A 14,857-nucleotide genomic window follows, 5' to 3' on the forward strand; every position below is an offset into this window, starting at 1 on the left:
TTGGTCTTGCGTGTGGAATGCTTGGTGCTGGTGAGGCAATATGGGCGTACATACACATTTATGGAGCTGTGAATGCGCACTTATTCTTACACATTGAACCTGAACTGGAGTGTACTGGAGCCTTTCTGAAACTCGACTGTTTTTCCGGGCTGTGTTTCTGGTAGGTTAGTAACTGCCTAGTGCATGGAAAATGGGAATCACCATTTTCTGGGCCCAGACATAGGGGTTCATTATTACCCAGGCAGCGCTCTCACTAAGGGGGAGGGAGGATTGTATTCCACCTAATAAGCTCACAAAAACCAGAAAGAGACATACCAGATGACATCAGGATTATCAGCCTGCCATTCACAAGGTATGCAGTCCCAGAAATCCACTCAAAAATATTTTTTTCTTTTGTTATTTCCTTTTTCTAGAAAAAGCAAGTGAGTCAAACAAAGATCCGGGTGATCTCTACCATCCTCTTCATCCTGGCAGGCTGCATTGTCTTTGTGACCATTCCTGCAGTTATCTTCAAACACATCGAGGGATGGACAGCCTTGGAATCCATCTACTTTGTGGTTGTCACTCTGACTACCGTTGGTTTCGGTGACTTTGTCGCAGGTGAGCAGCTTTGAGCCTAGGTGCTGTGCATGAGGGCCTTGGCTTTTTAGAATTTGTTTTCTGGTGTAGAGAGGAGGCTTTCCACAATGTATTATATTCCAGTGAAATGATGCCAGGTGTTTCTCCTGGGGTTACTGTGCAATAGGACACCAGGTTGATTTAAGATCCAGGTGCTTTGCCATCTGCAGATTGCAAGCATTCAGCAGTGTAGATAACAGGAGTCTGGGAAGTCCTGATTATCCTTTATCGTGCAATGAATTATGCACAAGTCAAATGACTTTCCCATTCAATTCAAGATTTGTGTTAGTCCGTTATGGCTCAATCTGAAGCCGACTGCAGAAGCAAGCAGCCAAAATGATGAATGGACGAAGGTTTTACAAAGTAGGGCTGAGCCATAGGGCTGGAGAAATCTCTGGTTGGATGCGGTAGTGGGCTGGTACTACAGGAGCTGCAGCATTTCAGAAACTGTGTTTTTTTCTCTAACCTTGGCAGAAATTTTGACATTGCAGTTGGCCTGTTAAGGAAATCTCATGTAGGAAGAGAAGGACTAATGGGGTATGCATCTCAGTGCTAGGAGGATACTCTCCAAGATTAATACAGTACTAGAGGGAACTATAAATATCCGTCCTTATCAATTTCCAAAGAGGGTGTCAAGATTGTCGGCTGGAGAGATGAGAGATTTTCTTTTTTTCACACAATTGCTTTGCTAATGAAAAGGTGGTTAAAATAAGTGGATTTTTTTCCCCATTAGTACATGACCTCTACTCCTCATTTCTGTTAGTGGTCCTACTTAAAGACGTTAAGATGCCTGAGTTACAAACAGCCATATTATGGTACTGTTTTGTTACTTCCTATAAATCGGTGAAATATGAATGAGTTAAAAACATGAAATGAAACTACAGGGATATACAAAGTTGTCTTTGCTGAAGAGCTGCAGACAAGTCTTTTTGTAGAGAAGACTCTAATCCTCCTTTTTTATGACATAGTGGTATAGAAGATATGAATTACTGAGGAAAAAAAGGCACTGAACAAGAGAGCCCCAGATATGAAAAAGAAGTGTTTTATGAGCACTCAGATACAAAAGTGATTGTATGAGCTTGGTCCATTTTAACCACTTAAATGTGAAGAGAAGCTCACTGATACTCTGTCTTTGTGGTATCATAGTGTGAAATAAAGATAATTCACAGTATTTTTCTTAAGCACATCACACTTCAGTATTGTTTTCTTTAATAATATGATAGTAAAAAAATCTCTGAATATTAAATTTAATTGTTCTATATCCAACATGATTAGGAGAATATAATCCACAGCTGGGTGGCTACTAACAAGGGGGATTTTTCAAAAATCAGATGGAGGACCCTGAATAAGAAAACTTCAGAGGCGATCTCATGATAAGAGTTTAAGGCAGGCGATCACCAGGATATTTGGGGGTTATTGCTAGTTTTGAAACAGATTTTCTGTCACTTTTATTTTCTGTCACTTTAATCTCTCAGTATCTCTGTCCCTTCAACATCAAATAAAAAATAATACATCATATTGGTAAAATAGCATCAATGGAGCTATGCTGATTTATCCCACCCAGAATGTGTCCCATAGCAAACTGGGAAAGTTTTTGTACTACTGGAGATAAAATTGTGGATGGAGCCTGAAAAGACAGAGTATCTGATAGGCTGAAGAAAGTGGTCTCATACTTTTTCAGTCACCTGATTATTCTGTAAGACAGACCGAGACAGTCTGTTTCATAGCAAGCTTCCTCAGGGACATGTATGATTAGAAGAGCTTCATTGTACCATAGCAACAACAGTCCCCACCTCCCATTGTTTCACACTCTTAAACACTGGGAAAAAGAGAGTGATTCATGCGGTCTATGGGGAGAGATTAACATCAAAACTAATATTTGGGTCCCTGCCAATTCTCAAATGTCTGACCTTCCATGGAGATGTTCAAACACCGTACATACACTCATACTGAGTGCGGACAAAATTAAGGAGTTATAGCAATGTCTCAGATTGCAAAAAGCTCAAGGGGAGATGCTGAACTGTGTTGTCTGGTGATTTTAATGAGGGAAAATCCTAAAATCTCTCTGTAGTCATACAGAGGTACAGGTTGGTGTCTATCTCTTGTCTAACCAAGGCTGGGGTCCAGGAAATATGCAATCCTCTCCCCAAGTCCCCTGGTAGGCTTGCTCTTCAGGCAGAGATTTACACAAGTACCACCAAGGTGGTGTTTGTTCACCTGCACTCAGGGATATGGCTGTGCCCATGGGGCTGTGCAGACTCCTTGCCGCTCACTCTCTTCAGCTCAGGGCTGTGCCTGCCTCTCACTGGCTCTCATTCTTGCAGTGTGCGTAGCACTGTGATAGTACTGGGAGTCTCAAAAGTGGGGCTGTGGTTGCTTTCTTTCGGAAAAGTTTATTCTACTCTGTGGTAGGCAGAGTAGAATAAGGCTACTGCACTTATTTTATGGTCTTCGTAGTCCGTTAGATTTGCCAAATGTCTCCCATACTTGTTTTACCAGCTCATCCTGAGACTTGCATGAAGACCATATAGGATGTTTGTTGCTTCATTTGATCCAAATCTCCTCTCAAGTCACTGGCCAGTGAATGCACTGCTATAAGTGATACCCAACCAGATAGTATATCCTTATTATCAGGGTTGATGCACGGTTGGCTTCCTGTCAGATATCCTGATTTGGAGGGGAAGACAAAGCTACTTTTCTTTTTCCTGCACATAGGTCTCTCAATCCTGTAGCTAAAACCAAAAAAATCTGGAAACTCTATAACCTGAGGGCGTTGAACTGTAAAGTTTCTCAAGTACCAGACTGCAGGCAGTTCAGGATAAGGAAGACTAGCTGTATTAAACTTTTTTCTTGGAAATATGTTCATGCTGTTGTGAGTACTATCAAAACAGTAATTTTAGACTCGCTTCAGAGTATGAGCAATATAAAGAAAAGTGTTTACTAGGTGCTCTAGCAGGTCACATAGCAGCAGAACAATAGGTAATTTTGAAGAGTCTTAAATTAAGAACAGACTTCGTTCCTCCCACCTGACGGGCTTCTCATCTATTATTAGAACTACAGTGGTGTTGGCAAGAGTCAAGAAACGCTTTCAGGAATGTCTCAAAATTGAAGATATTTTGTCATAATTTTGGCATCTCATGATTCCTAAGCATAAGTATATGCTTATTTCAGGAGGAAATGCTGACATCCATTACCGGGAGTGGTACAAACCCTTAGTGTGGTTCTGGATCCTTGTTGGCCTTGCCTATTTTGCCGCTGTCCTGAGTATGATTGGAGACTGGTTAAGAGTCCTGTCCAAGAAGACAAAAGAAGAGGTATGACTAGTAATTTCTCAGTGGTTTGTCATTTTATGAGAGCTTTAATTGCCTGATTCCTTCTTGTCTAAAGAAGGATGTTCCTCTGCATGACCAATGCTCAATATTCTGCATGATTTACTCCACTGGGTGCCTTTGTTATACAGTTACCTCTGATCTTGAAGGAACAAAAGCAACTGAAGCAACCTAGGTTGTTACACCTCTATCAGTACCATGAAGTACACAGAACACATCAGTAGGATTGAATTATGGAATAAGAGAGGCCAGCCTTCACTCTGAAACTAGCTACAAAATTGTGATAAAAATTTCAGCGTTCTCTCTTTTAAAATTGGAGATGCATGGGGGTTGAAGACATTAGTTGGCTCTCTTCATTATGAAATAAGAATCTGCCTTTAAACCAGGGTTTTATATTGACTTTTCCTACCTTTCCCTATGCCAGGGATTATCATTCCGAATAAAGGTTTAGATTCAGGCCCCTTACTGAGTACCATATTATTGAAAATTTAAGAAACCGAGTAGTCAGCATCAGGGAGAACATGATTAAATTCACTCAGAATATGCCCCTCATGATTCAAAGACAGTATTGCTAATGCTTCACTCAAGTAAGGGTGGAAAATAGGAGGCAATTGCCATGACTGTAGAACTAAAGCCCGTTGTGGATCATGTTAATAATATAATTTCAGTTTTTAAGACAATCTCCTCCTGCATTACTAGCAAAGCTAACCTGGCAGAGTTAGTCAAAGAGCAAGCATAGACAAAATTTAGCAGAGGGGTAGTGCTCTTTATCATTTATGAAGACATCTGCGCTACCTGTGGCCCGGTGCATCCCCTGAGCATCTCTATTAATAAGGGGAGCTTCACAGAGAGTTTAGCTGTCAGGTTGATCATCAGCAGGCTCCTAAAGGTGGGAATCTTATCTCTCGTGGGAGATGTGAAATACCTGCTGCCACAAGTAATACAGTTCTAAATGGACGCCTGCTCATCTGGCCTGAGGAACCAAAGATGACTTCCTTGTAGACTACTGAATGCAGAAACTGAGTTCTGGCTACAGCAGCCCAAGCAAACCATTGACCTTGGTGGGCTTCTGCAGATATCTTACTCCTGAATCAGTTCTCCTTTAGCTGAACTTTGGAAAAGGCCTGTGTTGACTGAGATATTGCTTGGTCATTCATCTTCTTTTTTCTCTTTTCAGAATAAATATTTATTCAGTACAGCAGCCATGTATGTGCTTTATTCCTAGCCATTATTCTGCTCTCAGGTGCAAAACAGTTAAACAGAGCAAAGCAGTGAGACATTTAAGGGCATGCTCATGGTGCCCACACAGAACATGTGTTGAAAACTCCTCCAGCTGGCTTGAGGGTGTGGTATTTGGACAGTTAGGCAATGGAAACCTCCATTAAAGACAGCTACATTTGTCCCTGAGAATGAACCCTAAACTGTACCAGTCAGAGGTCCACTTGAAATTATCTAGTGGGTATTTCCAGCATTAATTGCTCTGTGGCTCTGTGGCACTGAGCAGAACCTTCAGGGGGACTGAACAGCTTCATCCATGAGCAATACAGGGGTTGGTACTGGGACTGGTGCTGTTTAACATCTTTGTTGTTGACATGGACAGTGGGATTGAGTGCATCCTCAGCAAGTTTACCAATGATAACGAGCTGTGTGGCGTGGTCGACACACTGGACAGAAGGGATACCATCCAGAGGGACCTGGACAGGCTTGAGAGGCCCATGCCAACCTCATGAAGTTCAACCAGGCCACGTGCAAGGTCCTGCACACAGGTCAGGGCAATCCCAAGCACAAATACGGGCTGGGCAGAGAATGGATTAAGAGCAGCCCTGAGGAGAAGGACTTGGGGTTGTTGGTTGATGAGAAGCTCAACCTGAGCCAGCAATGCACGCTTGCAGCCCAGAACCATATCCTGGGCTACATCAAAAGAAGCATGGCCAGTAGGGTGAGGAAGCTGATTCTGCCCCTCTACTCCACTCTCGTGAGACCCCACCTAGAGTACCGTGTCCAGCTTTGGAGTTCTCAGCACAAGAAGGACATGGACCTGTTGGATCAAGTCCAGAGGAGGGCCACAAAGATGATCAGAGGGCTGGTGCACCTTTCGTATGAAGACAGGCTGAGAGAGTTGGGGTTGTTCAGCCTGGAGAAGAGAGGGCTCCGAGGAGACCTTATAACACCTTTCCAATATCTGAAGGGAGCTGACAAGAAAGCTGGAGAGGGACTTTTTACAAGGGCACCTAGTGATAGGATGTGGGGTAATGGCTTCAAATTGGAAGAAAGCAGATTTAGATTAGATATCAGGAAGAAATTTTTCACTATGAGGCTGGTGAGGCACTAGAAGAGGTTGTCCGGAGAAGTTGGGGATGCCCCGTCCCTGGAAGTGCTCAAGCCATGGGGCTTTGAGCAACCTGGTCTAGCGGGAGGTGTCCCTGGCCACAGCTGGGGGGTTGGAACTAGATGATCTTTATGGTCCCTTCCAACCTGAACCATTCTATGATTCTGTAGTATGGGAAAATACGTTACTGCATTGCTTCACTGGCTGTTGTGCTGTTTTGAAGCATATCAGTATAACTATATGTGATTACTTTTGCTCACTCCTGATCATTTACTACTGACATTATAAGTCAGGAATTTTGTTCTTAACCAAGGAGGCACTAGCACGAACACTTTACATCACGCAACACAGCTATAAAATGTGTGATGTGGCAAAATGTGAAGCAGGCAGACAAGTTGCCACATAAGCCGTTAGCTAGTCACTAGTTAGTGTGTTCAGAGCTTGGCCAGTATAAACACTTTGCTGCTGAAGTTGGGTCCAGATGGATGCACTGGAGCTGGGACCAGTCTCCAATTTTATGGCAGAGAAGAAAGTGCTTGTGCTGCTGTTCTGTAGGAAAGACTGTCGCTTCATTTTGCTGTTGTTTCTTTATTATTATTCATTTCTCTTTCTCGTTGTTGTAAAGGTTGGAGAAATAAAAGCCCACGCAGCAGAGTGGAAAGCAAATGTGACGGCTGAGTTCAGAGAGACACGGAGGCGGCTTAGTGTGGAGATCCATGACAAACTTCAGCGGGCAGCCACCATCCGGAGCATGGAGCGCAGGCGCCTGGGCCTGGACCAGCGGGCCCACTCCTTAGACATGCTCTCTCCAGAGAAGCGCTCTGTCTTTACTGCCTTGGAAACAGGACGCTTCAAGGCCTCATCTCAGGAAAGCATCAACAACAGGCCTAACAACCTGCGCCTTAAAGGGTCAGATCAGCTCAACAAGCACGGGCAGGGGGCATCTGAGGACAACATCATTAACAAGTTTGGATCATCTGCTAAGATGACCAAAAGGAAAAACAAAGACCTCAAAAAGACCATCCCTGAGGATGTGCGTAAAATTTACGAGACCTTCCGAAACTACTCCTTGGATGAAGAAAAAAAGGAAGAGGAGACAGAGAAGATGTGTAATTCTGAGAACTCTTCTAGCACTGCGGTCCTGACCAACTGCATCCAGCAGCACTCAGACCTGGAGAATGGAGTGATCCCCAATGAAACCAAAGAAAGGGAACATGAAAACAATGCGTTACTTGAAGACAGAAATCAAATGTAAAAGATGCTTGACTTGAATTAACAATCTTAGTGTTTTTATATACATATATATATTGAGACACGTGCCTTATACAGACTCCTTATTCAGTCTGAATTATATAGCATCGAAGAATATTTCACTGTGCCATAAAGACTCAAGCTTGCTCTGCCAAAACAAATCAGGAACATAGCACTGCAGAATGGCAACAGAAAGCTACGCACATGGAAATTTCAGCCTGTATAAGATTACCAGGGCAAGACACAAAGGAAGAGACTGAACCATGGCTATGTCACCAGAGTGGTCCTACCATGGCATAATATTAGACAAAGGGCAGCTATGTAAGAAGAGCCTTTGAAAGGGATGAAAAAGAGCGTATCTCTGTAATGGAGTATGCATCCATAAAGCCTTCCCCTGGTAATCAAAAAGAGGAGAAACGATTGGAGTGAACTAGAAACTTTCAGTAAAGCTTAGTTTACGTTTTGGCACGTGATTGAAGCTAGATTTTTTTTTTTTCCATTTTTGAATCAGATGCATTATCTTTCTAAACTCCAGAAGAATGTCCATGGACACAGCCACCAGCTGGGTGCTGGTCTGAAAAATCAACACAGACATATTTAAGGGTCGGATTGCTCTTTTCATGAAAAAAAAGGAAAAAAACCTCTGTGGGTATTTATCTTAACCAGTGACGGAAAGAAGAAACAAATGGATTTTTTTTCTCATGTAGGAAATACTCAATGTAAAGTCACAGCAAGAAAGTACATATGAAGAAAATGCAACATCTCATGCTATGTTGTTGAAGAGAAACGTTAATTTAATGATATTTGGCTAGGTGTATAAAACAGTGGGCCAACTGTTTTTTTTTAAAGAATTTCTCATTCACACTTTCTACCACTGGAAAAAACCTTCAATTTTAATGCTGTAAGACTATGAAGACAGAAGGAAAGCTATAGCTTTTGCATGTCAGCAAACTGCTGTTCTCTGTAGCTGAATCTGAATTTTTAAAAATAGATATAAGAGCATATACGCTATTCAAATGAGGGCCAGGGCAACCGTAGAATCTCAGGGCTCTTTGCCCCCTGTTGCTGGGTTTGGGTTTAGACATAAGCTGCAGTCATAATCTCAGAAAAAAAAAAAAAAGAAAAAAGAAATTTAGGAAAAAGAAGTTGAGAAAAATATGGTGGTAATCTTTTAAGTGCTTATAGCTTTAAGTGCCATTAATGCTGTCACATTTTGTAACTTTTTAAACAAGTATTTTGAATTATTTGTTTTATTTCCTTTCAGGTACTGTCTTTGTTTGACATTTGCTATCTCTTTTCTTGATAAAATCTTAACATGAGCTCTCTGCATTTCTAGACTAAAGTGAAATGTAACCAAACTGTGGACATTTTTTAAAAATCTTTTGTGGTGTCTGGACATATGGATATAAGGAATACAAATGTCCCTAGACTTCACAGTAATTATTCAAAGAAAAGGCTGCAAAATAATTAATGGGAATTGCAAAACACACTCAAATTTTGTAGCCTCAGCCTGTGGGCTACTGCGTTTACCATTGCAGATAGAATTTGCATGCTGGAAATGAGATACACGATTGCACCAGCGATACTTTCCCCTGCGCCTTCACAAAATCCTGAATATTCCTGCAATTCAAACTGTGGGCTTATAGGTAAAGTAAACATGGATGTAGATGGCAGAGACGTACTAAGTCTTGCAAGTTAGTTGAACGTACTGATACTCGCAGGTCATACAGACACAGAATTTTGGATTTGCATGACCCACGTCTGCACGCACAAAAATGCACGCTTCATTTTCTGTGATAGTTTCTGAGATTTTATGCACAATGAGCCAACTCAAAATCTAACTGGTCACCAGAATACATGATTGCTATGGCTATGACTAGAAGCACAGCAATGCAAATGCAAATTTTGAGTCTGCATATTTGCATATCTAATTAACTCTGCACGATTTGCAGGAGTGAGCCAAATTCCACCAGTGCAGAGGAGGAAAGAAGTCCTCGGTGTGTTCTGTCTGCTGGTTCACTTCCCTTGAAATATCATATCATCTCTCTAATTTTGTTATCTGTTTGAAAATTAAGGATGAAAAAACATTTGAAAAATTTCAGGTCATTTGAGATCGCTTCAGCTCAATAAGATCTAACAGAAATTGAATTCTGCTTAGTTCACCAGTGAATCTCTTAAGGTGTGGGGCTTGCTCTGGCTTTAGCTTACTGGAGGCAGGGCAGTAAGCCCAGTCCCCAGGGAAAGTTTCATCTGCCTCAAGAGCTGCTGTGGCTCCTGGAGGCTTTTGTGCCATGCAGCCCGGTGCTTGGCTTCACGATGATGCAGACGGCAGTTTGTGGCCATCCTCAGATCCTGTCCTCCTCAAGCCACAGGCAGACACCAGCAAGATGCAGATCTGTTCAAGCATCGGAGTCCTTTAGCCCTCCTGTTTCTCCTGGTTTTGGGCAGGACTGGGATGAAGTTCAGCCTTGAGTGCCACGGTGAGCAAATCTTCTGCAGTGTCACTCAGAAATAGAGTGAATCATGTTGTGCCAATTCTGTAGTGCCAGGATGGATGAAGCATACCTGGATGTACTAAGGTTTTATGTTGTTCAGATCTAGGGTTTTACTGTGGCCTGGTGGGAAGTTAGGAATTAAAGCTACAATTTCGATTTGCATTTGAATTCCGGAAAAGCTACAGAAGTACTCAGACATGCCATTTGTGTCCTGGAAATTAAAATACTACCTGGTTCCACCATACTGCTCTTTGCTTGTATGAAGGATCGGGCTCATGAAAGCATCTCATCTGACTCTGAAAGCACGCAATCCATACAGGTTGTGCTAACAATTCTCTTTGGTTATCAAACGCGAAAACCAGCATCATGCATGCAGTGTGATTTTTTTCCTCAACTGAATTCTTCTCGCAAGAAATCATTGCCTGTAATGGAAAAGTCTTGCACAGGCAGCTGTAAAGATATGGGAGATGCATTTCCTCTATGTGAAATATAAGGCTTAGTCATAGCCAGAGCATTTCTGCTGATTAGGGTCAGGGAAACCAAATGTCTGTCTTGGAGGACTTATCTGTGTGAGCAGGGAGTTGGACAGCAGGCAAATCATGGAAAACAGGTCAACGTGGACAAAAGTGATTGAGGAGTCAAAGTCTGGTGGCCAAATTCAGAACTGTTTGCTTTGATGGGATAGAAGGACAATGAAATCTTGGCATATTTTTAACCTCTAAACTTTCTGAGTTTTCAGTCTGTCCCTTGTCTGCACTCTCATTGACGGGGTGTGTGTCTCTCTCTAGTTTCCGCCTGGCCACACCATGCAGGAGTCCCTGGCTGACATTTTATCAGCTGTGTCTTCAGCAACTCCTGGTTGGGGATGTGATAGTTTCAGGGACAAAGGGTGATGCTGAATAAACTCCCAGTGAGATACTGAACAGAGCATTTGATGACCTTTTACATGAAAGCAAAACACTCCCTTTCGTTGCTCTCCATTTCTGTGTCTGTGAAACTTGCTGAGAATGCTGCCAGTCTGCTACTGGAGTAAATATTTTCTCCTGTATGATTGCCTATTAAATACCTCAATATACGTAATTTTTATTATAATTTGGGAAGTGCAAATGGTGTATTGCATAGGGGGGGCGGAGAGAAATATCTGACAACTGAAATGACATTTTAATGTCATAAATTGCTTCTCCCCTTGTAAAGGCCATCCCTTGGTTTTGGTTGTATGCAACAGCTTGGGAGAGAATCTCAGTTCAAACATCAAATGTTTTTTTGGCTAAAATTCTCATCCTGTGGCATTTAATAATACTTATAAAAAGCTTGTGATCTTATTTCTAGTGAGGCTGTTCCACCATTATTGAAAGTTTTAGCAAAAGGTAGTCTGAACCATAACCAAAACTCCTTACTCTAAATTATACCCTTTCACAGCAGCCTGAAAATAAAAACTCGAACAAAAGGGTGACTTACTGACTAACTCTCAGATCCTGCCCTGAGCACAACATGACTTGACATGGGAATTGGGACCTGAAAGAGCAAAGGCAATATGGATTTTCTGTAGCCGCAGCCCTCACACATAGAGGACGACTCAGCTTCTGTTTTCCTGCAGCTTTCAGCTCTGCAGTCCCACTTTCTACTGTCTTGTGCAGGAGAATTCTGGCATGCTCCTTTGGGGATCCTCCTGAACCACTAACCATCATCGAACTTGTGCAGATTTTGCATGAGTGTTTTTGAAAAGATTTGTAACTTCATCCATGTGGCAGTCTGTGAATTTCATTACCCTTTAATAGGGAATATTATTTCTAATAACAGTTATTAGAAATAATAGTAAATAAAAGCAGTGATTTATATTAATGAAATCTGATTTTGGTTGTTGCTGTGAAGTTATAAATCATCTGAGCTTTTGCTGTCTGGCTTTATGATGTCTCTAGTACAAGTGTGCTTCTTCCAAAGCCATTAATGGGCTATGCCAGAGACTTTCTGCAAAATTCTCTAACCCACAATAAATGAAAGTAAGTCTGTGAGTTCAGGGTGTTAAAAACCCCGTCCTTATAAAATCTGCGTTTTCCTGAAGAATTTGTGTTTGTGCTGTACATGGCTGTTTGTTTGCCAGCTTTGGTTTTCTCAGGGGCTTATTTGTGTTGTCAGGTTGCATGATGTCTGCTAGTCTCACTTTTCCCATCATCCACTAAAAATAAATAACAGGCAAAGACCAAGCTTTATGTTATGTTGTGTACTAACCTCGAACAAGAAGTCTTCTACTAAACAGATAGGAATTTGAAAGTTGACTGGGAACTGCTTCAGTCCTTCCTGTACATATATTTGTTCTGAACTATGCTTTGTCTAATCTAAGGACAAAATCCGCCCCCATCAAGTCAGTGCAGTTAAGTGGAGCTAGCTTGCTGTTTTTAAGCTTCCTAGAGCAAAGACCTGCTGTTTTAACTCATGTCTGCAGTGCCATTTACGCTTACTGGGATGGCATTATATCAATACTAAAGACAAATATGCCCAGCTTCAGAAACAGTTCCTTAAGCAATTAAATATCAATGAAAACACAAAGCAAATCTACACAGATCTATGAAATTTGGTTTGAAATAAAGGTTTGTAGATTAATGTACGAAACTAGTTGCCTGAAATATATCAGCAAAAAAATGCACATCTGAAAATTCCTTTAGGTTGCCTAATTCTTTCCGAGGACCTCATCTCCTCTACTACCAGTAGCAGTTACTGTCCCTAATACCATTGCTGAGCTGGACTATATTTTTTTCCTCCTGCCAGTGCAACTGAAGTACATAATGATGTTAGACTCTGTTGACTCACCACACTGCTGAAATCAAACACTGAGGAAGCAGTTGCGAAAGCTGTTTTGGGGGTGTCCTGATGTAGCCAGCACATGCTCCATAAGCTGGATCATGCTGGGTTGAGAAGGTCACTCTAAAGGCAGGTCTTATCCACAATACTGGTGACTTCTCAGGAACCGGTTGAAAAAAGGCCCCATGCGAAGACATGAACGTGCCCACCCTTGCACACTGATTTAGTGGTGATGCCTCCCCGCTCCGTGCAGGTAGATGTGAACTTCTGTGCTCCCTCATCTCTGGTTACAGGTCATGTCTGAGCCGAGTCTTATCACCACAAATACTAGTGATGGTGCTTTCAGGGGGAAGAGGACATTTCTCTAGCAGGTGGCCTTTTGAGGCAAATCTGCTTTCCTTGGCCGAACTCCTTGAGAGCAAATCACAGGCAGGTGATATCTGGTATGTGAGAGAGAATACTTTAGTCTCCCAAATATATTCCACCCACGTGGTCTTTTTTCCTTGTTGAGAGCTGGGTGCTTAAAGAGGAAAGCTTACAGGGCCTATTGTGAGATATGAGCCAAACATACCAGCTTTCAGCCTACCATTTAGCACTTCCTCAGATCCTGGAGTCTTGTAGTAGCTGTAATTAGAAAAAGGCAGGATTTGTATCTGGATCTCAGCTTCCCAACAATTTAAATTTATTCAGGCCAGTGTTTCAATGTTTACTGGTTTTTTTTAAAGTGCTAATGGAATTTGATCAGGACCTTTTGGACGGGGCTGAGAAACCATTATTAGTTATTTTCAGCCTTGCATTTGAAAAGCAACTTTCTTAAAATTTGGGGAAACATGTCATTGGGATGCTGATCTACTATTTTTCCTGATCAACTTCCAATCAAATTGTATAAACTATTAGTAAATCCACTTGCAAGGATGTTCTATCTACTCTCTTGTCTCTGTCCCTCTTTCTCTCTCTCTCTAAGATTTTATGGTGCTTTAGAAAGGCATTTTCGTAAAAGGGACAATTTCATAAATGTCATTACCAGGGTACAGAGCAGAATGTGCTTGTACCATCTTGATAAGTTTTGCTGCTATTGTCTTTATTTTATGATGTAATGTTTTACAAAGATGGAAAAAAAATTGCAACAAAGACCTTCTGGATGATGAAAATGCTTTTCCTGTTGTGTTTTTTTTTTTTTTCCTTTCTGTTGTCTTATCATCCATCAAGGGCAGAGGAGCTGTAATTAAACTTCCCTTTTGTGTATCACTCTGGAAAAAAAGTGCATTGCTGGTAATCTCACTGTTGCTGGATCTTTGTGCTTGTTTTTACCCCTTTCTAATTTTTCTCTTTGGTTGACAATCCAGACTGCAGTGTTTTCTGGGTGTCTAATGTGGGAAGAAGTGATGCTGGGCTGGTTTCAAAAGAGTGGCACGAGCTTCCAGCCACACCTCTACTCGTACTGAGCTGTGTTTCTGCATCCGGCGACCAGTCAGTCGGGAAGCAAGAAGTAGAGCTTCGAGGAGGCTCCGTCTCTCTTTCCTAGTCTCTCTCGATAGAAATTATTTGCCAGGATGTCCGGAAGAAGTTACTAATGCAGAGAGGTGGGAGGAGGTGGAGCTTTTTGACCTTGGGAAGCACAGACATGGTTAGGGTTGTCTTTTACTGTGATTTCTTTTGTCTTTTTGCAGATTTTTTGGTGTCTTCATGTTGTCTATCTATCTTCTATCTGAGGCCTCAGTTTCCCCTCCTGCCTTGTTGTTTTTCCATCAACTTGGGAAACTGCAACACAGGCCAGTCATAGGGCACTCACAGAGGGTGCAAACTCTTGAACTATGGTTTCTTTGTCAGCAAATGGGGGTAACAGAAAATTCCTGCAAGCGCAGTTGATACTTCCTGTAGAGTCTATGTGGAGACCCCTCGTGGCTGAGCCTTCCATTGACTTTGAGAAAAAAATAAGAAAAAAGCCTTCTCTGAACTAAGCAAAAAAATCTCCCCTGTTTTTGTGCTACTCTTTATATGCTGTTTATGCTACACAGTCCGTACTGGTTCTTGCT

The 14,857-nt window shown here is 41.9% G+C and overlaps 1 protein-coding gene across 2 annotated transcripts in view; it reads left to right on the top strand.

Annotated features, from left to right (window-relative positions):
• Positions 1-14,021, top strand: part of KCNK10 (potassium two pore domain channel subfamily K member 10) — a 71,580-nt gene extending 57,559 nt beyond the window's left edge. For both annotated transcript variants that reach the window (XM_063333476.1, XM_063333477.1), the window contains exons 6-8: positions 414-600; positions 3,790-3,932; positions 6,902-14,021. In XM_063333476.1, coding sequence (XP_063189546.1) covers positions 414-600; positions 3,790-3,932; positions 6,902-7,531 — 960 coding nt within the window. In that variant the 3' untranslated portion in view covers positions 7,532-14,021. The remainder of the gene's footprint in view (positions 1-413; positions 601-3,789; positions 3,933-6,901) is intronic.
• Positions 14,022-14,857: the final 836 nt, after the last annotated feature.

This window comes from Chroicocephalus ridibundus, chromosome 4 (genome assembly GCF_963924245.1).
Source record: "Chroicocephalus ridibundus chromosome 4, bChrRid1.1, whole genome shotgun sequence".
Taxonomy (NCBI): Eukaryota; Metazoa; Chordata; class Aves; order Charadriiformes; family Laridae; genus Chroicocephalus; species Chroicocephalus ridibundus.